Source organism: Rutilus rutilus (assembly GCF_951802725.1).
Source record: "Rutilus rutilus genome assembly, chromosome: 18".
Lineage (NCBI taxonomy): Eukaryota > Metazoa > Chordata > Actinopteri > Cypriniformes > Leuciscidae > Rutilus > Rutilus rutilus.
This window is the reverse complement of record NC_140231.1, coordinates 4,116,226-4,139,804: the sequence shown is the minus strand read 5'-3', so window position 1 is coordinate 4,139,804 and position 23,579 is coordinate 4,116,226. Positions and strand designations below refer to the sequence as shown.

The 23,579-nt window shown below is 37.2% G+C and overlaps 1 protein-coding gene across 3 annotated transcripts in view; it reads left to right on the top strand.

Annotated features, from left to right (window-relative positions):
• The first annotated feature begins 1,204 nt into the window (after window positions 1–1,204).
• Window positions 1,205–23,579, top strand: part of sh3pxd2b (SH3 and PX domains 2B) — a 58,877-nt gene continuing 36,502 nt past the window's right edge. For 2 of the 3 annotated variants that reach the window (XM_084386853.1, XM_084386852.1), the window contains exons 1-2: window positions 1,235–1,510; window positions 9,165–9,245. In XM_084386853.1, the coding sequence (XP_084242979.1) occupies window positions 1,439–1,510; window positions 9,165–9,245 (153 nt within the window). In that variant the 5' untranslated portion in view covers window positions 1,235–1,438. Of the gene's footprint in view, window positions 1,511–9,164; window positions 9,246–23,579 lie in introns of all 3 variants that reach the window. The other variant, XM_084386851.1, reaches the window with a different exon arrangement.

Sequence of the window (23,579 nt, the reverse complement as noted above, 5' to 3'; positions counted from 1 at the left end):
ATCAGTGGTCCTAAATGCTTTCATTAGGAATTATAGTGCATGGCTTTAAAACTTAATTTAAATAACACGACAAATTGACTGTTTTTATCAGCTATACAAAGTATTTATTTCATGAATGTACCACAAGATGGCAGCACAAATCTACAGAAAAATAGGGAAATAACAACAGTTATAATAATAATTATTATTTATCCTCTTATTATTATTATTATTATTAGCCTATTATCTTTTTCAGATTTACCCCACACCTTCTCACACATTTTAATTCACTTGATTTACATTTGAATGATGTGAAAATAAAAAAAAATCTCAGACTATGAACTGCAAATAGATTTGTGATCAAATTATTTACTAGTAGTTTTAATGAGAATGTATTTGATTTGAAGACATCCGTGTTTTCAAATACATCTCAATCATATTTTTCCAAATCGTATACTGGCATGACAGCATCCCACCATATGCCATTTACTGTAACCTCTAGCATCAATCTTCAATCCTTTTCTTCTTTATTTTTATTTTTTATGTCTAATGCTTTCCTTGCGTAAAAAAGATATGTGCTCTCACTCTCTCTCTCTCTCTCTCTCTCTCAAAAAATAAAAAATCAGTCCCCAGAATTGGCAGTTTGTGTCGCATTGCTAATTTGTTGCACATATAACTACACACGTTGTTATGGTAACTATTTTGCAGGCATCCCACGAAAGAAAAAGCATGGATGATGCTGCATAATTGTGAATGAACAATATGGAGGAGTGGGGGGGACATGTTGTGGCAGGCCTTGTGTTTTGTATTCCTGCTGTTACACAGTTCATGTTCACTGCAAAAAAAAAAAGAAAGAAAAAAACGGGAAACATTTTTGCCGTGAGCTATATGCACAGGGTAAAAATTACATTTGTATCAAATTATTGAGCGCTTTCCCTTTAAGTGATATCCCACTGGGTTGGTCTCATCTGAGAGCTAAATGACGAATCATACTATGGCGAAGGATTAATTCATGAATATAAATGTAGTCGTACTGGCATTCCCAGTAATCGTCTAGTCACGTAGCCTAATTAATATTTATAAGGCAACCCTTCACCATATTTGGAATAAATAATTCGGAAGCTGGCGAACGCCCACTTACCAATGGCTGCCCTTCAGCCAATCAGTGAGGGTTGTTGGGCGAACGTCGCGGTACGTATTTAATATTCATGAGCTAAGTAATCCCATAGTAGGATGTGTGAATACGGTGGGCTTTAATTAAATTAGAGTCGGTGAGCTGGGATAGGCTGGGAGTTCACTCGGTCCAGACTGCAGGAAATCCGACGTGGACTGTAAACCCGCAGAAACGGATAGACAAACAAGCGAATGACTATAAATCCATGCGGAAAACTTTATCAGATTTTCTGCTGTGGCTCTGAACGTTATTGTGTATCTGTTTTTAGTCTGAGAGTGTTACAACATGCCACGGCGGACTGTACTAGAAGTAACTGTTCAAGATGTGCAAAAGAGAAGAAACCCCAACAAACACTATGTAAGTTGACACCGATTGACATCTCTAAAGACTTTTAACGAACTTTTCCTAATGTTTTTTCTCCTACTGAAAGTGTTCAGGGATGTATTTTGAGAATGTTTCGCTGGTTGGTCTGAACAAAGAGGCTGGAGATGTGATCAGCAGGATCAAGTTACACATCAGCACAACACGCTCAAAGAGTTGATATTATACATGTATCTCTTTATTTCTGTTCAACTGTTGCAGAGTATTCAACTCTTCAAGTGTTAGGTAAAGTCTCCTGACAGCTGTGGGTAATAAGGCATCTATTCTGCAGTAATAGGGTCAATCCAGATGTTTTCACATCGGAATAAATATAACAAAGACACTTATGAGTCTATTAGCTTAGACTGTATCTGTTTATATAGGTTTATACATACATACATACATATATATATATATATATATATATATATATGTGTGTGTGTGTGTGTGTGTGTGTGTGTGTGTGTGTGTGTGTGTGTGTGTGTGTAAAACTTGTCCTGTTCACCACACCCTTAAAGTTCTGAACACCCCCTAACCTCCTGCTATTGAATGCTGCCGTAGGTTCAGCTTTTCCAGTCCAACAAAGCCAAAGTTTTGTGTATTTTAATTCATCTTTTGCAGGTTAAGTTGCTATTATGTTTTGCTATTTGTGTTTTTACTCTTTTGCCTGAAGCAGCTACCTCATTACCGCTCAGATGACAACATAAAAGCTCACTTGACACATCATTTAAAAGCTTACTTACAATGCATGAAGGCAATCTGACCAACTCTGCAAGCTCTATAGCTCAAGGTTATCAGATTGATTTACCATGTTGTTATTTCCCCCAGATTTAGACCCTTTCTGTTTCTGTGCTTTGATACAGGGGTGAATTTTCACTTCATTTGTCAAATTGTCCTAGTCATATTTCACTCCAAAGTCATAAGAAAGAAAGAAAGTAATGTAGAAAAAATGTATTTCAAAAATGTAATTTTTCAGTTGTTAAGATTTATACATTATGGTTTTATTTGTTGAATTTAATTTATTTTATGCTAAAAACATGAAACATTGCATTACAGTAATTTGTTTCTTATATTACAGTAAAATGACTTAATGAGTAGCTGATTAGAATCCCATATTGTGAATATTAAGAATAAATTATCTTTTTATGTGATATTTGACCTCGACACGTTTTCGAAATGTTTATGTACATATGTGTAAATATTTAGACAATGTAGAAAGAAAAAAAACTGAAAATTCATATAAAATGAACAGTAAAATAGAGAAAGTAGCCTAATTGTTTAAACTGAATTAAATATATTTTTTAACAATTAACTTGTTTACTATGAATTTATTTATATGATTTGCAGGCCCTAAGCTGTCGAACATTTTAAACCCATTTTATCCATCCATTCTGATAAATTTGTCTTGATTCAGTCTTAATCCAGAGTAAGTCGTAGTGTCACGCACACTACTGAAAAATGTATAGCTGAAAATAAAATCTATAACAGGAAAAAAAATTGAATTGGTGTGATTAAAAAGAGTGGTGGCAGTGACAGTGCGTTGCGCTGACCATAGATAATCACGTCAAGGACAGAATTAGCTAGTAAAACTAACATTTATGAACATTTAACAACTATTTATGAACATTAGACCTAAAATTCCAACATAATATTAATCCAATTATTACCGCTCTACTCTGTAATGCATGTTTTAATATGTCAGAAAAATGTTTATTGACCTAAATAAATAAGGGATACAACCGATCACTATATAATAGGGATTCAAGAAATGGGGAAATCAAAAGCAGAGGCAGGGAAATCCCACTACTTCGCTGGCAAACCACATCCCGCATGTATGCATTTGATTCATGAGTCATTTTTATTCATTACAGTACATTTTAAAGGGTTAGTTCACCCGAAATGTACTCACCCTCAAGCCATCCTAGGTGTATATGACTTTCTTCATTCAGCCGAACACAATCGGAGTTATTATCCTTTAAAAATATCCTGGCTCTTCCAAGCTTTAAAATGGGAGCGAATGGTACCTTAGATTTTAAAGCCCAAAAAAGCACATCCATCCATCATAAAAGTAATCCATACGACTCCAGGGGTTAATAAAGGCCCTCTGAAGTGAAGCCATGCATTTGTGTTAGAAAAATATCCATATTTATAACTTTATAAACTATAATCACTAGCTTCCGGTAACGGCCGTACGCGAGTCGAGTTCTGGCGGAAGAGTGACCTCTGACTTGAGTTTTAACGTAACTCCGAATGTGTTTGGCTGAAAGAAGAAAGTCATATACACCTAGGAAGGCTTGAGGGTGAGTAAATTATGGAATATTTTTCATTTTTGGGTGAAATAACCATATAAGTCTATATTTTTCCAGTATATGTGTTCCCTGGGAATCAAACCCATGACCTTGATTTGATAGCGGCATGTTGTACCAGTCGAGCTCCAGGAACACAAGTTGGTATTTCATCCAGACATAATAAAGTTATTTTAGTCTCACATTTTACATTTAGCAGACGCTTTTATCAAAAGTGGCTTAAATGAGGAGAACAATGAAAGCAATTAAACTAACCAAAGGGCAACAATATATAGGCTAAGTGATGTGAGAAGTCCCAGTTAGTCTAGCACAGTTCACAAAGCAAGTTTTTTTTCTTTAATAAATAGAATATAAAGCGTTAATATTAATGTGTCACTCTTAATTTCAGTTCTGTATTTGTGTTACTGCAATTTCCAGTTCGTATGAGTCAATCATTTTAAAAATAATGGAGCAGCAGGTTTTACGTCATTCAGAACAAAACACCACATGAACCACATGAACAGCTGCTCATGTGCAAACTGATGGCATCCTCATAGCGTTTCTCTGAACAGCATGATCTAGGAAGCCAGAATCGAAATGTGATCCAGGTTTCAGTGTTGTGAAGAGCCATTATGGACATCCGTTACCCTGAGAAAACCCTTAGCTCGTGTTGCTCGTGTAAGAAAGCAAGTCGATTACTATAAACATCACTAATAGCCTGCGGCACACTCTCTATAAAACACTGGATCGAGTTACTGATACTGGTCAATAAAGGACCCATGATTTGAGATGTGTGGGAAATCAGCATTATTATAAATAATAAAGCATTTCTATATTGGTCAAACAAGCCGGTCATTGGAGAAGGCAGGCCCTCTCTGGAGAGATGTGATCAGGAGGATCAGCACAACACGCTCAAAGAGTTGATATTTTACTCTTTATTTCTGTTTTACTGTCGTAGAGTATTAAACACTTAGGCCTGGTTTCACAGACAGGGCTTAGATTAAGCCAGGATTAATTAGGACATTTAAGTAGCTTTTATAAACATGCCTTAGAAAAAAACAATGAGAGAAAACAATGGCACTGACATATTTTAAGATATATTAGTGCAAGTTGCTTTCAGTTAAATACACTTAAATACATTTTAGTCTGGGACTAGGCTTAAGCCTTGTCTGTGAAAGCGGGGGTCAGATTTTACAATACCGATAACTAAATTAGGCTGTACCTGCTGATAACCAATTAATTAACAGATCGTTAAAACTAATAAAACTCAAAGTAAAATAGTGCTGAACTTTACTACAAAAATAAACGGTATTGACTGAACCATGAAAATGTAGTGCACGTTTAAATAAAAATATAAATATGAATATATATTAAATATGTTTAAAAATAAAAGCTATCCAAACTGAACCAAAAAGTAATACTCCAAAGAACATAAATAAAAATAGATACATCCAAAATGAATGAAAAAAACAGTAACATTTAACAGGTCCTGTTATGCAATAGAACAAAGGTATATAATATAATCACCACCATAACAAGAATAGAAATGTAGAGTGAGAGATTTAAAAATCATTACTTTTACAATACTTGGAACAGCATTTCAAGTTTTGATGTGCAAAATCAAATGCGTTTTTTAATGCACTCTAACCTTAATGTATGAAAAATCTATTTTGACATTATATTTTTGTTCCGTCCATTGGTTGGTATTTCAATCATTGTAGTTTTGAGAGTGAATCTTGCATTTGCATGTGGATGTCACTTCGGAAACGTGCGTGAGGCGTGACGTGGCCGTTGGTCCTCTTAGCGGCATCAAAAACAAAACTTTTATTCAAATTCTGAATGGATTATAAAGCTCGCAGAGAGCACTCCATTTATAATCACTTAAAAGCTGTAACATGTCTAAGTTTATCGCTGAAAGATTGTAAGTATTTCACTTATCTGTGTCTATAAAGGTGTGAACCAAATGGTCCATACAATTAGAATAACAAAAGCCGCTTTTCCACCGAAATTACCCGGAACAATTTGTCCCAGGAACTTTTTTCCCAGGAACCTTTTTTGCCCCAGACCGGTTGCTTTCTGCGTTTACACCGCGGTCTAAAGTACCGGGAAGGTCAACTGCGCGCAACTGCACCTCCCAGTCTGCGACGGACAGTAATCAGTTTTGAGCGCCACATTTATAAGTATGGAGGAGATTCAAACTGTGCTGCAGTTATTGGTTTACTAACGAGGTAATTAACATAACAAAATAGACGAGCACTGATACTAAAGCGTGTTCAGAAAGCTCGTATGCGTATAAAATTAGACAAATTTAGGCTACGTTGTGAGATGACTGGGACGAACGCGCAAAAATTTCCTTTTGCGCAAATACTCTTAAAAAAAGCCTGAACCCCGTCTATCAATCATAAATAGTGACAGTCTTGTAAATAGTTGTTTGTTACCAACCTCAATGCGCTATTTCAATCCTGTTAAATAGTAAATTTGTAACATGGTTTGCCTTGCAATAGATGACAATGTGTAAACATAATGACTTAATATTAAAAGCTGTGGCAGAAAAGAGATGAGCACTGATAAAGCGTGTTCAGAGCTCGTAATGCTAACGTTAGATATAAAATTGTATGTTATCAGCTATTGCGGACATTGGCCGTGAGATGGCTGTGACGAACGCGCAGAAAGTTTCCTCTTCCACAAATACCCCAATAATAAAGCCTGAAACTCGTCGCCAGTCCCCCAGTTTTTTTTTATTAAATTCCATATTTGCAGACAGACAACTTTACTGCATGAAGCCACTTTTTAAAAGGGAGGTTAAAAATAAAGAAAATGCTGCGTGGAGTCATCCAACCAAAATGCGGCGTGAACACAACCAATCAGCTTGTGCAGCGCACAAGTCCCACCCCTGAAAGTTCTTGAACTTTGAAAAAGTACTACCTCGTGAGCAGGGACTATCGGAGGGGGAAATATTTACCCGGAACTTCATTTAGACCCTGGTTCCTGCGGTGTAAACACATCGAGTACCAGCCCAAAGTTCCTAGTTCCTGGGGAAAGTTCCTGCGGTGGAAACGCGGCTAATGGAACCGCATTCCTCGGGAACTTCTTGTGGATTGCAGGATCTCCATTGGGAGGACAGTATTTATTGTTTGTAGTCCTCTAGTCTTCAGGTATTAATCCTGTCCCACAGATAGAAATCTGGGAGAAGTTAAGATTCTTGGAAGGGTTAAGATTCCTGAAGGCCGACACGCTAACATCGCCGCTGAAGAACTGTGCGACGTTACTACCTTCAAAATCTGGTCAAGCTTACTTATTTTATGTATTAGAGACACTTTTCATCTCGCAATTCAGAATTGCGTGATATAAACTCGCAATTGTGAGTTATAAAGTCGGAATTGTGAGATAAAAAGTTGCAATTACCTTTTTTATTGTATTGGACTTTAATTGTATTGGGTTTGTTGCTGTTTGTTGCTGACTGAGCTGAAATAATTAACCATCGAACTAAACCATTTTTAGGGATGAGAGAGAGAGAGGATTTATTCCTTAAGTTGGGGATTTCAATGTTTTACCTTAAACAGTAAACTTTGGTGAATATTTCTCCCCGTATTGATTTTGCTGCACTTTAGACATGAATGATTATTCCTCGAATCATACAGCTTATTTAGAGGTGTCCTGTTCCTTTGGATATATACTTTTCTCTGATGAATGATGAGCAAAAACAAAATGTTAGCCTTACTGTGAAGGAACAACCCGAACCATATCTGCACTCTAAAATATTACATGACATGAATAGGGGTATAACTGATCACTCATAAATGATCCTTGAGCCGTACAGTTCGGTACACATGTGAGTTGCGAAGTTGAACCATTATAGAGTGGAAGTATTTTATGTCTGAAGTGAACGTAAATGGTTGAGAAAGAAATGGGATGTGAATCATCATTGCATTAGCTCTTAAAGAGACAGCAGCCTAATAAACCTGCTTCCGTCTGTGTCATTAATTAGCCTGGAAATCCAGACCTAAATCTAAAAGATTAATGGTCTGGCATTGACTAATGAAAACCGGCCAGCTCGAGGGGCGGCACCAAGCATGCGTTTGAAAATCTCACTGCACGCAATTGGATAACACTACGACCAATCACAACAAGCCCCATACGCTTAGCTACCAGCGGAGCTAACTGGTAGATTAGACTCTTACGGTGTCCGGTCGGCAAAACAGCAAAAACGCTCTTCTTGCAAAGGAACGATTCGAGCGGCGTCTTCTGTTCCTCTTTTAGATAAAAAGCCAAGTCTAACTCGTTCATTGTAGCGGCCAAAGCCGTTTCAAACAACTGGTGTTCATCCATAGCCATCTTGCAATGTTTACTAATTACTTCGACGTCACAGCGCTGTCGTCATCTCGCCTCTGGCCCGCCTATATCAGATAACCCGATGTGATTGATGCAGCTCAGATCGAGGGGCATATTTAATGAGCATCATTACTAGACACCAGAGTATCTCGCTGAGCAAATTCAACTTGTGCTCTCGTGAGAACTCTGGATTACCAGGGTAGTCATTAATGTTAATCAAACAACAGCAGCTATCAAAATAGAAGACCTTAGCAAGCTCATAACACCATCCTGCAACCACACATTACACATAAACTGCATCCAAAAATCACATTTTTACACCATTGCTGTTGTTTGTAATACTGTAGTCACACTGTATGTGTAACTGAAGAAGTCTCTCACTTTCATATTATAATGTGTTGCTGCCCACGAACACCCACTCTTAGCAAGCTGTTATTAAATGATGAGCTTCTAGGTCCACCGGGGGTTGCATTAAAGTCCAAAAAAAAAAAAAAAAAAAATTCAGTCATGATGTTGTTTTGAAACCAAATGACTTTCTTCTGTGCAACACAAAAGAAGAGATAATAAGGAATTGCACTGGTTGCTGTTTTCTATGCAATTGCTGTTTTCTCTGCAGCGTTGATGAAGGGACTGCGGCTCAAAAAGCTTCAAAAGGATTATAAAAATACCATGAAAGTATAATTAAAGTAAAAGTGTCTTCTGTATTTTGGAGCCAAACTATCTTTGTATGAGGAATAAGTCAAAATTCAGTCATTATTCAATGATAATGTTTTCCTCCAGTTGGCTGTTAACCACTGCAACCAAATCAAATCAGTGGGTGAATTAGTCTGATCCATGAACAAATCGTTTAGATTTGGGTCAAACCAAAGAGATGGCTTAGTTTTAGTCAAAGCTGTCCAGTCCCCATTCATCAAAGTTGCATGAAAAAGAGTGCAAAGTACTGGTTACTTGTACTGGTTTGGGACTATGAGGGTGAAAAAAAATATAAGTAAATGTGGGTTAACTCTCATTTTCTTTCCTTTTTTTTCCTGTAGGTTTACATTATCAAAGTGGCTTGGTCTGATGGCAGCACTGAGAACATTTTCAGGCGCTACAGTAAATTTTTCGACCTTCAGGTGAGTTGTGTTCTAGTACTAGTACTAGTTAGGCCTACAGTATACTCATGTGATCATAAAAATGTGAATGAAAATATAATGAATCCAAATATTAGCATCCTTTTTGCTAACATTAAGCATAACGGAAAACTTAACCAGTGTGGCTGTTCTTTGTCAAGGAACCTTGATGAAGTGATGCCAAACCTTAAGTTTGATGTCATGTGCAGATCTAAAAGCTTAGTAGTTGGAGAGATCAACATGGATTTCACTGATGGTCACTGAATTGCTGACGTTTATGTGGCAGGAATTCAGTGGTGCAACAGGAAAAGCCATCATATTCATGACTCTGTTTGAGAGAAGTGTGTAGAAACTTTCTTAAGCTAATTTGAGGATGCTTCTGTGACAAGACCGGTGAAGTGGATTTTGGCCTGTTGGTGGAAGTCTGCACTTTCTGCCAATATGGCGGTGTCAGCATTTAAACCGTTTTCCTTTTGTTTGTTTGAACTGCAGCTGATTGTTTGGATGTTGGTCATACGGTTCTTAGTCAGATTGGCCACATTTAGATCCTGACAGGCTATGTACCAGTTTTCCAGACATCATCAAAATTTAAGTTAACTAAATTGTGACTGAAATATATTACTTTTGTACAGTAGAATGTACTTCTCAAAGTAATAATAGTATTATTAATACTACAATTATTACTAAATAATAACTTTATTTTTAAGGAATATCACACAATTTGTTTTTCATATTTTTATTTTAAAAATAATCGGGTTTTTTTGCCTACGTTTGATTACCACTGTTTTTGATCATATATTTGTATTAAATCATAAATCCAGAAAAAAATAAAACAGACAACACAGAATGTCTGGAAAAAAAGTTTCATTGGGCCTTGGCATATAATAATTGGCACACTGAATTTAGTGATCGACCGATGTATCGGTTTACCGATATTTTTCCCGATATTTAAGCATTTTCCCATAATCGGGTATCGGTTTTGTAATATCGGATTCGCCGATAAACGGCGCCATCTTGTGGCCGTTTCGAGAATTCCGCCATTGCAGCCCGCGTCTGAGGAGATCAGTCAACAACAACTCTGTGCACAGGTAAAACATATGTTCTGCTTGCTTTGCTTTAATTATTCAACTTTATTTAACATAACAGACATGCAGAAATTAGATTTGAGACATGAATGCCTGATATAGTTTATTTATGCAGCTTGGTTCTAAAAAATTTAGACGAACTCATGGAGTCACGTAGCGAAATCCGGCATGTCCTGCCCCAGTAAAGACGTAAATTTACATGGATTAAATAAAACAGACATGAATGAGTGAATGTTGAAAATAAAAGCGCTGAATTTTATTCTCTATCTGTTGTATTTGCTCACCATTAGTCTCGAGAAAAAAGTTTGTTCATTCATATTGCTGAGCACTCACTGGGTTGATGACCAGGAATGCTCAAGCACGGCCACTGAATGAAACTTTTGACAAGATTATCTTGTTTAAACATCCTAGATTATATTATCATTTACTACATAGCAATTATTTCGCTAATACACATCTAAATAAATACCGCTCTGTGGAAATTAATTATTTATTATCTCCACGCGCGATCGCGGTTGAGTAGTTCTGTGTAAAATAAATGCATAGATAAACAGCACTTTGTCAGTTGGCATTTCATGATCTAGATTCAATCTAGATCATGAAATGCCAACTGACAAAGTGCTGTTTATATAGTCTCGAAAAAAATGCTGATACACATCTAAATATACCGCTTTGTGGAAATTAATTATTTATTATCTCCACGCGCGATCGCGGTTGAGTAGCCTAAGTTATAGTTCTGTGTAAATGCATAGATAAACAGTACTTTGTCAGAAAGGATTTCATTAATAACATACTAGTTGGAAAATGCAAATATGCTGTTTTGTTTGTTACTTTCCTGACAATGTTATATTCCAGCTAATATTATTCAGTGAATTAATATTACCCAGTGAATTATTCCTCACTCTTTAAACCTATTAAACGACACATAAACCTTCTAAAACTGTTTAAAATAAATTACATTTCAATACAAAATACAATACAAAAAATACCTCCAACATGTGGAACCACTTAAAGATACATCACTCAACTATCTTTGAATATATGTTAGAATCATTTTTGTGCTTTATTTTTTACCTCATCAAAGCTTTTATTTTTAAACAAAGACACTTAGTAACAGTGCACTTTATTTTTTGGACTCAGACCCCTCTATTTATTTGTGTATAAATATAAAGTTTTTTTTATGTATGCAAGGAGGGAGTGATTGTTATAAATAAAATTGTTTGTTCAGTTCATTTGTGTTGTAATAATTGTGTAAAAAACAGAAGTATAACAGTAAATAAATATCGGTTCTGCATATCGGTAATCGGCACATAAACATGCAAATAATCGGTATCGGTACCGGTTATAAAAAATCAATATCGGTCGATCACTACACTGAATGTTTTGATTCATAAGGAACTTCATGAGTTGTGCAATGATATCTAGTCCAGATCACATTGAGCTCTTAGTCATCTAATTTCTTCTTTCCTTTAAGACTGGTCATAAAAAAAATAAAAATAAAGTCTATTACATAAAAACTCAATTTATCTATTAAAAAAAAAAAAAACTGCTAGTTTTTTAAGACAGTCTTAAAGGGGTGGTTGATTATCTTTTTTAACTTTAGTTAGTGTGTAATGTTGCTGTTTGAGCATAAACAACATCTGCAAAGTTACGAAGCTCAAAGTTCAAAGCAAAGGAAGAAATTCGCTTATAAAGAAATCATTTTTTAAGGACTAAAACAAACGGCTGGTAGGGACTACACAACATTCCTCCTGGGTTTATGTAAAAATTTACATAAACCCCTCCCCCAGGAACGCGATTTATAGATTATCATGACAGAATATGCTAATCAATGACTAGAAGATAACTAAACATAAATTCATCAATATTCATACACATAAATACATAAATTCATCAACTAACAATTCAGAAATGTCCTGATGCATTTTACATGTTGTCACTTCTTCTTGAATCTCTCCATTATTGTCTGACTCCGGTTTGAACATTGAAATTTTCAGTGCATGTCTATTTGAGGTAAAAGGACACAAGCTGTTGTAGCTCCGCCCCCTGTGCTGGGAGCAGCAGCTCATTTGCATTTAAAGGGACAGACACAAAAACGGTGTGTTTTTGCTCACCCTCAAAAAGTGAACATTTTAACATGCTATATATAAATATCTGGGGGGTATTTTGAGCTAATACTTCACATACACACTCTGGGGACATCAACAACTTATTTTACATGAAAAGGGCATTATACAACCCCTTTAACAAAGAGGCTAAGTTTAAGGTTCAAAGACTGCACATGAATAATATACTATATTAATACTAAAATACTGTTGCTCAGATGAAAAAAAAAGAAATTTTTGAAATGACATTGAATTGACATTGGATCTTCATTAGGAGGCTTTTCAGAGCAAATATCTATTTATAAATTGTGATTCATTTAGTTATTTAATCATAACATTTTGTAAGTTATTCAGTTCACATATAATCTATTGGCAGCCCTTAATAATCATGAATGTAAAATCAAGATCATTGAGTATGCTTAATGTAAGTGAGTCGTTCTTGAGAATGAGATCACTAGTTTAATGCCTAATATAAATTACACACAGATCAAAGCACTAAACTTCAAGGCTTGCGAGAGAACAAATTCTGATTCACCAGCAAACAACTTCTTGTTTTCTGGGGTACATCTGTGCTGACTCTTCTTCTCTCAAATTATAGGAGCCAAAAACTTGTAAACATTTATAACGGAAACTCACTATTATTAGAAGCACTTAGCACAACTGAAGCTATTCACTAAATTTGGACAATTGGGCAGAAATCCCCTCTGCGAGGTGTGCCACAGCTTCCTGAAAATGTTACAGGATATTTTCTCTGATGGGCAATTCCACAGAAATGTGAACCATACCATGGAAAAATCTGTTTTTTAGCAAATGAACAAAAGCCCTTCAAATAATTCATAGGTCTGAAAATGTTAACTGTAGCGCTATAATGGATTTTTTTGATTTTTTAAATTGTAATATTATAATCATTTATTGACCACAAGAGGTGTGCATCAATAATAATAGATTTCCATACAGCCATGTTTTAATAAGTAAAATTGATAAAAAGCTAAGTTAAAGGAAGTTCCCTTTTGAGGGAACTCAACACCACGTCAGATTGACGCTATGGGAACGCCTCTGCGTGGGCCAGTGTCTGAAGCGTGTGTGCCAACACACCAATGAAATTGACCTTGGAATAGTCAGGTTACGAATGGTAAGCGAGTCAGTGAGACTATTAATAGACGTTCAAATATGTGACATCATCTTCTTCGTCTTTAGGAAGCCTCTTTGTTTGATGTGTGTGTGTCATTGTTTGTCCTTAGATTCCATCGGTTAGGAGTTCATATGGCAAGCAAAGCATTTAAAAGATATGTGCCTCCTTGCACACGCTTTCTGACAGACAATGATACACACGATTTGTGTTTGGGACACACAACCTTTGTTTGGGAGCGCTGCATGCCCGGGCATCTCTTGAGAGAGGTGGCTGCCCACATTGTGATTGTTTTTCCCTAAAAAAAACTCTGCTCTTGCCAGGATCTCTTTGATGATGATGGAAGCCTGGCATCTGTGCCCCGCAGTTCAGCAGCTGCTACGGCAGCTCGGAGATTAAAATCTTGGTGATCGCAGGTCAAGTTCTGAGAGATCTGAGATTCCCCTTTCTCAGTCTTCACCTGCTAACTCAGGAGTTCTCAGGGCAGACTTGGAAGCCCGCTCTGTGGCTTCTTCCGGTCTGCCTGAGAACATAATAATGGCCCGATCTGACTTCGAGGAGTCTAATGTGTTTGAAGTTGAGGTGGAAACAATTCCTTCTTTAGCCCTAAGTGCCACCAAACGGACGGCCCGCGTTATTGGCGTTCTATGGCTGAACCTTTCGGGGATCAGGCAGAGAGATAAAATTACTCTTCTTGTCTCCCTGGTTTTTTCCATTTGGCCTCTTTGGCACTGCAGTTGAGAGTAGTCGAGAGGTTCAGAGAGACAAAGTTTCAGTTGGCTACATTCACTATGTATATTCCCCGCCATGGCTCTGAACCTTCGGCCCCAAAAGAGCCTTCGGACCCCAACCAAGCACCAGAGTTTGGAGAGATGGTCAGAAGGCTAGCGTGGCTGCCCACACCCTGTCTCTGAGGAGGTCCAGGAGGGATCTGAGAGAGGTCTTAGATATAAAGAGATGGACCTCATCTTGAGATGTTTCCTGGCCCCCATTGGGCTGGAGATGACAACTGGACGTAGACATAGCTTGTTGCAGCATTTTTCCAGTGCAGGAGGAAAAAGGTGGATTTATAAGCAGAGAGATGGGAGAATCCTCAGTTTGCTTTTTGACTGCCCCCTCAGCACTCTGCTTGAGGAGAGAGTGTATACTTCCTTGTTGTACTCCTTTTTGGAGTGGCGACAGAGTTAAGATAATCGATTGAGAACCTGGAGTTAGTAGCGGTGTAGTAGCCTGCCCTCTTCCAGTTGGGAGATGTAGGCAGCTGGGACTGCATGGTTTAATCATGATAGTAGTTTTTTTTATTTCTTTTGTTGCCTCCCTGGTTCGGAAAGGAGAATGTGCTCCATGCATGGCGATGAAGTCAGAAGTGGTTCTAGCTGTAGCAGTGCAGTGGCTGAGGATGGTAGAGCTATAAGTAACCTGTCCTCTTCCATGGAATCTGTTGGCGGATGTATGCTTAGCTGAGGCCTCCCTAGCTCCCGACAAAGTAAGTTCCAGCACTGGAGCTTGAAGTGAGAGTATGAATATAGAAGCATCAATTTATATGCCCTTCCTCAGAGCTTGCAAGGTACTGAGTAGACAAATAGGTACAAGGCCACATGGCCGGTCCCTTGGGGGTCGGAGGTAGGAGCCTTTAAGATGACGCCCCAGTGAAGGGCGATGGATAAGTAGAGAAGGCTGCTCTTCTTGTTGCCCCTCCCACAGGTCTAGCTCGGAGGTGATCGTGCAGACTGGGTTCGGCTCGGTTGCAAGAATACCTGCCCTCTTCCATTGAAGTTGTTAGAGATGCACCAATATGAACATTTTGGCCGAAACCGATAATTCTTTATATTTCAAAGCCGATGACCGATATATTGGCCGATAAAGACAGAAATTTGTATATAAAAAAATCCAACTTTGTATGTAATTTTTGAGATCCTGGTTACAAAAACAAAAGTCACCATTAAAAGCCATGTCCCAGGCACACAATTATAATGTTGTTCTCATTTTAATTTTATGTAGCCTATATGTCAGATTTATCAGACTTGATTCAAGTGATTCAAATCATATTTAAAGCAATTCAAAACCATCATGTTGAACAGTGCGCATCTGAAGTGTCTCAGCTGAAAGAAATAAGCCATTATGTATTGGCTTTAATATATCGGCCAAATTTTCTTATCGGGCCGATAACGATAACACTAAAAAAGAACATAGATCGCCCGATACCGATATGGTGGCCGATATATTGTGTATCCCTAGAAGTTGTTGGTAGTCGAGTTCCACTTCTGCTACCCTCTTCGGCATCGTGATAAGGCCGAAGGTGAGAGCAGGAACAGCGGTAGAGTTAGAGGTGTTGCAGTTTGTGCTTAGTCTGAGGACAGTAGCAACCTGCACTTTTCTATTGAAGTTGTTGACGGGCGTGATTTTGGTGTTGCTTCCTCTTGGTTTAGCGGTAGAGTTAGATGTGTTTATCTATGTAAGGATGGGAACTCCCACACTCATCTATTAATGCGTTACCCCCGCGTAATGAAGAAAATGGGACTATCCTTTTCTTCCTGGCTTGGTCTTAGAATGTGCTTATTCACATCCTTTGGGCGGGCATTTGGCAGTATGGCGGCATTGGTATTGACGTTCCCATAGCATCAATCTGATGCAGTATTGAGTTCCCTTGAAAGAGAATGTCTTAGGGTTATGGATGTAACCCCGGTTCCCTGAGAAAGGGAATGATACCATAATGCCATACAATTTTTGTGGTAATCAGTATTATACTAAAATGCTGTAGATCGAGCTTAACTTCTACTGAACCCAGCATATTCAAGGTTAAGTTTGATGGTGTTCCTTCTTTATTTTAAATGTCTATAACCATGTGTTATGGACAAGACACTTACAGTCACTTCATATTAAATCGCATGGTTAAGATGAATTGGATAAATAAAATAAAAACAATGCTCAAGTGTTTACCAAGATGATTCATGTAAATAGCTAACCACTGAAATAAATAATAATAAATTAAACTTGAAATAAAATAATTTGTTGTGATCATTTTGACACAGATTGTGATTAGAAATGCAATATAATAATATAGTTAACTTCATCCTATCTTTAGTACTGCATTTAAACAAGTGGTGTTTTGGTTTTTGAATGTAAACAAATAGTTGTCATTCACTGTCATCGGCTGACTCATATTTATTCGTTCTTTGTTGTCTCTATCATATGACGAATGTGACTGCTTTGGTGACTATTTCCTCAACTTTCCCTCCATTTCTCTCACTCTTTGCTGCTTGTCTTACTTCCATGAAGAAGCACGAGTTGTTGAGAAACTCGAGCGCTGATGCAGCACATAGCAGCAATGAGGCAGGGCATGAAGAGTGTAAATACGACAACCACTAATGCATTTCAATAGTGAATCAGATCGTATTATAGTCGTCTGAATGTGGTTTTGTGTTTCATTTTTTTTCTTTGTATTTGGGAGTTTTGCAAATGGTGGGACATACATTTTCATTCATACCACAATTTTTGGGATTGCAAGTTTTAACTAGTATTTGATTAATGGCATCACAGTGAAGAATTTCTTTAAGTTCAATTAATCTTTCATAGCATAATTTTATCAGATAATATCAGTCGGTGTTCTCTAAATTCATGTTCAGGACATTTTGAAAAATAAGTATTCTTTAGCATACTTTTAAAAAAAAGTAAAGAATAATAAAGAATTTCATTAAGTGCAAAATGAATGTAATGTTTTCTGAGACTCAGTCGCATGCTATTTACAATTACATTAAAACTTATTATAGAATGCAAGTAGTTCAATCCACTTAAGCAGGACTCGAGTACATCTACATATGTCATTTTTACTTCCATTGTCTTTGAAATATGGTTAAAGTATGTACTGACAAAAGTACTGATGAGCATTCAGGGTAAACTAAAATATACTTAATAAAAAATGTAGTGCCTTGCACACCCAAATCATTTGTAGGCACAATATAAACTAGAAAATATATAAATCATGCAGGCATCATGCATGTAAATATATTTGTAATTACACATTTTTAATGATCGAGTTGCAATTTACTACATTTAAAACACACACATACACTACAGTTAAAGGGGTGGTTGATTATGATTTCACTTTTCTAACTTTAGTTAGTGTGTAATGTTGCTGTTTGAGCATAAACAACATCTGCAAAGTTACAACGCTCAAAGTTCAAAGCAAAGGGAGATATTTGCTTTTAAAGAAATCGCTTTTTAAGGACTACAACAAACGGCTGGTAGAGACTACACAACATTCCTCCCGGGTTAGTGACATCACCAACCCTAAAATTTACATAAACCCCGCCCCCGGGAACGTGATTTAAAGATTATCAAGACAGAATATGTTAATCAATGACTAGAAGATAACTACACATCAGGGGCCGGTTGCACCAACTGTGCGTAAGTTATAACTATAGCCTAGTTTTGACGTAAATGGACACTAAGTTACGACTTACGCACTTCTAAATATTTTTGCGTTGCACCATTAAACTTAGTTGAAGCGTAACTCTATGTATAAACTAAATATTAACGGCAGCCTCTGATCAGGAGTAGCGGTTGGAATAAAATATTAGACAGACTGAACTGCATCAATAAGCTCTTCTTTTACCTGACAGACTTCAGTTCTTTAGACATATATGATAATGCTGACATTTACACTCGCTTACATTTTAAGAGAGAGAACACTATGTGAAAAGATTACTTTGTTAGCGGCTCTTTAACACAAACCCGTTCTAAACAGCGCGCCGCTGCGTGCATCGGTCCATGTTGTGCATGTCAAATATCAGTCATAATAATCAATAAATGTAATTTCTTATGTTTTTTGTATCAATATTTATTTATTGATCCTTATTCATTTCATTTCAAATACAGTTTCTGAATGTTATTTACATATAAAAAGACTTATGTTATTAATGATCAGGCTATCGTATTTAATGGAAACTTATTTTTACCGTTAGTAACGTGAGGCAAAAGAAGTTAGAGTGAAGGATAAACTGAAATTCACGGCATTTTCAACACAACTTCTGCTCATGTATTTGAAGGCTGCTATTGGATCATCGAGGCTAAACGTCATATTATGTGACTACGCATCACTTTACGGAGAGCTTACGACCTACTAGCAACGTTCTGCCTTACGAACAAATGGTGCAACGGAACAAAGTACAGAGTTAGTTACAAACTAGCTAGTAGTTACTAAGCCTCTAGTGTGGACTTTACGTTCCAATTTAAGAAAAAACTTACGAACGGCTGGTGCAACCCTACCCAGCTACATAAATTCATCAACTAACCATACAGAAATGTTCTGTTGCCTTCTACATGTTGTCACTTCTTCTTGAGTCTCTCCATCATTGTCTGACTTTGGTTTGAACATAAAAGGCTAAAAGTTTTTGAAATTTTCAGTGCATGTCTGTGTGAGTGCAAGCTCTTGAAGCTCCTCCCCCCTGTGCCGGGAGCAGCAGCTCATTTGCATTTAAAGGGACAGGCACAAAAACTGTGCGTTTTTGCCCACCCTCAAAAAGTGACAACTTTAACATGCTATATAAAAATATCTGTGGGGTATTTCGAGGTAAAACTTCACATACACACTCTGGGGACATCAGAGACTTATTTTACATCTTGTGAAAAGTGCATTATACCACCCCTTTAAAATTAAACAACACATCAAAATAAGGGCCCTTTCACACCTACCTTGTTTGGTCCGGACTTTCGGACTTTTCAGTTTGGTCCGAATCAAAATTACAGGTGTGAAACCTCCCCCGGACCACGGTCCGGACCAAACAGACGAAATTTGGTCCGACGAAAAGAGGTGGTCTCGGTCCGGATCAAACTGTTCAAAGGTTTGGTTCGTTTCTAGTGTGAAAGCATTTTCTGTATGGTTCGGACTTTCGGACCATTTACAGGAAGTTCCGGTGGTTCCCGCGTAGCATAAACAACTGAAGGAGAATATTTATGTGCAGATCTGTCAGTCCTGCCCACAGCGTTTCTTCCAGCTGATTCGCGCGCGCGCGCACACACACACACGCACACATTTGTCCTGCGTCCTACCGGCGATGATTTGTTTGCACAACGAGGACGTTCATTTGGCGAATTTGAACTAGCGTCGAGTATAGTTGGTGCTGGAGGGAGTAATGCCGTAATAATAACAGCATAGTGGCAACGATAATATGCGTCTGTTCATTCATTCATTCTTGTCAAAGTTACCCGCCGAATTGACAACACGCTGACGTCAGACGCACGTCCGTTTACAAACCAATCAATGTCAATATGCAGCCATGTAGATGATGACGACAGGATGCAAGTACGTCATGAAAAGTTCTTTAGTGCGCTCGCATAATTGCAATGTGAAACCAAACCAAAACTAACCAAATGTATACAATGTATCAAAACATGAACTTTGGTTCGGACCTTGGTGCGGACTTTCGGGTGTGAAAGGGCCCTAAGTGGATTTTAAAGCATGACAAAGGATTATGTTTTAAAAGGTTCTGTAAAGTAAAAATTTTATTTGACATTACAAAGTGCTCTTTTTAAAAGTGTTTTAAGAAACGTAGGCTCACTTTATTTTACAGTGTCCTTGTTACACGTTGCATGTTCTTACTATTGAAATAACAACTTTTCTACTACTTACTTACTACTTAAATAACAACATATAGGCTAACAACATTCTTAATTATTACTTTACCCACATTTTAGAATAATAATATAAATATTACAAAATGCCACAAATAGAGGTAGGGTTATTATGTTGTGACCAAAAAGTTCAAACAAACTCAAAACTATAGTATATTTAAGCTGCGAATTTATAGGTAACAGCTCTGCACAAACTGGACACCATTTCAACCAACCAGTTTTGTAAAGAGATTTGTGTGTAGACACATTTTATATATGCCCTCAAAACTCATTTTAAAGCATTTCAAGTTTTGGAGATCATGATAAACATAAATTCCTCTGTATGTCAGCAACTTACTTGTCCAAACAGCTCAAGTTTTGCTGAACACTAGCTCAGGCGTGGCTCTCAGACATATGGATGTGATTAGCATATGTGAACTCTAGAGAGACGCATGTCTGCTCTTCACATCAGATAGACGCCTGTCCTGTGAGAAGGGGTTTTCTCTTTGTTCAGCTGAGGAAGAACTGATTGTATGGATTTATCATAAAGGAATTTCAATTCCTCCTATAAACAACATTTACTGGAGTCATGTTCTTGGCAGCTTTTACTTGTTCTCTTCTCAGTTCCTCACATCCACTGCTGTTACTCTGAGGGGCTGATTTACTGTCTTTTATTGAAAACACTGGGTCTCGTTCACTAATAATTATGCAAATGATTCATATTTATATGCATAGGACTTTTCACAAAAATAAATTAGCCTAATTCACAAAACGTACGTTCGCACATGAATTTGTTCTTAACCTGGTTCTAATGTTAATGAATTTGGAGTATTCTAAATGAGCAAGGTTATTAATTTGCATATAACACGTCCAAACCATTTCCAGATAAGGGTTTTATGCACAGCCTTTCATCACTCTCAGCAAACAGAGGATGCTTTCTAAAGAAGCTCTTTTGCTTGAGAGAATCTCAAAGAATCTCGAGCAATGCCCCGGTAAGCACCCTTTATACCCCTTTATACAGACCCAGATTAGCTGTAATGCACCTTCTCTTACTCTTTTCTTGTGTGTCTGTAAGGCCACCCTGAGTTTGTAATATTTACGTACATGCGGTTTCAGTTGTTCCTTTAATTTTCCCTGGAAATTTATATTACATTTTAGTATGGAAGTTGTTGATGAATCATGATTTGTTTGTGGAGATGTGCAAGGTTACTGAATAAAATATTATTAGTAGTAGTTGTGTCATTATTTTCGTTCCAAACCTGTGTGACTTTCCTTCTTTTGTAGACCATAACATTAGTTCTTTTGTAGAATGCAGACACTGTTTATTTCCACAAAAAAGATGAGGAATGAAATGAAAGTGTCAAAAATACTCATAAATTTAAACCAAGGTTAACTGAAAACTCTTTGCAGTAGTTGTAAAATTTTATTTGCACTTCCATGTACAATGCGTAGGAACCAGTGACTTATGGAATCATTGACATAAAACGTGGCCTGATGCGTCTCAACTCAGCATATTTTAAGGTCACAAAAGGGAATGATATTTGAAATGTACAGAGGTACAAAAAACTGTTTTATACATAAATTCATTCAAATGATGTACACTCACATGAGATGAAGAATCCAGACATACAGTATCAGTCTTCTAGAAGAAGCTGTTTTCCTCTTCATGTAGATATAATGCATTAACTTTGTTAGTACTCACTATTGTTGTGCCATATCAGGATTTTTGATGGTGAACGATTAAAATGTCTCCTCGATCTGCTTTTGAAGAAATATTGTAGTATCGTGCTACAGTGCATTCTTTCAGTTGCAGTTCTGGCAGTTCTTTTATTAAAAACTGTTTAAATATGTAATTTTGGTGATGAAAGATGAGTTTTAAGGGATAAAATTATTGACTACAGGGGGACTTTGAAGGGGTGGTATAATGCCCTTTTCACAAGATGTAAAATATGTCTTTGATGTCCCCAGAGTGTGTATGTGAAGCTTTAGCTCAAAATACCCCACAGATATTTTTATATAGCATGTTAAAGTTGTCACTTTTTGAGGGTGAGCAAAAACGCACTGTTTTGTGTCTGTTCCTTTAAATGCAAATGAGCTGCTGCTCCCGGCACAGGGGGGAGGAGCTACAACAGCTTGTGTCCTTTTACCTCACTCACACATGCACTGAAAATGTCTAAAACTTTTAGCCTTTGATGTTCAAACCGGAGTCAAAGATGGAGAGACTCAAGAAGAAGTGACAACGTGTAGAAGCAACAGGACATTTCTGAATGTTTAGTTGATGAATTTATGTTGCTGATGTGTAGTTATCTTCTAGTCATTGATTAGCATATTCTGTCTTGATAATCTATAAGTCGTGTTCAGGGGCGGGGTTTATGTAAATTCTAGGGTTGGTGATGTCACTAACCCGGGAGGAATGCCGTGTTTGTTGTAGTCCTTAAAAAGCAAATTCTTTTAAAGCAAATATCTCCCTTTGCTTTGAACTTTGAGCGTTGTAACTTTGCAGATGTTGTTTATGCTCAAACAGCAACATTACACACTAACTAAAGTTAGAAAAGTGAAATCATAATCAACCACCCCTTTAAATATAGTATCCCTTTAAACACTGACCAACCAAAGCGTGCACACACTAAAAGCCTGTCAAACAGTTTGTGTTATTATTACAGTTATAGTTATTAAGCCAATATAATTGCATTTAAACTGTCAAATACACATACATAAACACAGTCGGTTATGTCTTAAGTGAATGTAAACAGTTGGGAGAAAACCGGATGCGTTTCTATATATTAGATCTGGGAGGTCTTAAAGTGACAGCTTCCTAATTAACTTGCTGCCGTTTTCATTGAAGTCGCCATGAAATCAAAATGTTTTCAAAAATGTTTTTTGGCTTTTAGTATAAATATGTTAGTCTTACTGTTATCTATAAGCTAGTGTGCTCCAAAACAACTACAAAATTCACATTTAGACGATATAAGCATTCAAAACTTAGTCTCTCACTTCCGCCAATATGAATCAAGGATTTTGACGACATCACTCTGCACTTCAGCTTCTCATCAGATTTTCTGTCCAATCAAATGCTCTCTAGAATCTGAAGCTCCGCCCCTTACATTATAAATAGACGCTGAAGCTGTGGCTGAAATCGGTCACTTGTTGACACATTTACTATTTTCTACATGGTGAATGGCACATAGTGCTCTATATAGGGTATAGTGAACGATTCAGACAGGATAAATATGCTTTCTATTGGGGCGAATGAAGTCTGGTTTCACGTTAGTGTCACGCGAACCACCGCAGCTCCAGAGACACGACACACAGAGCGGATCATGTAAGTCATATCGCGAGTTGCGCAGACCAGAAAACATATCGGACACATTTGAATTCTGCACAGAATGCTGTATTTTAAAGTGAT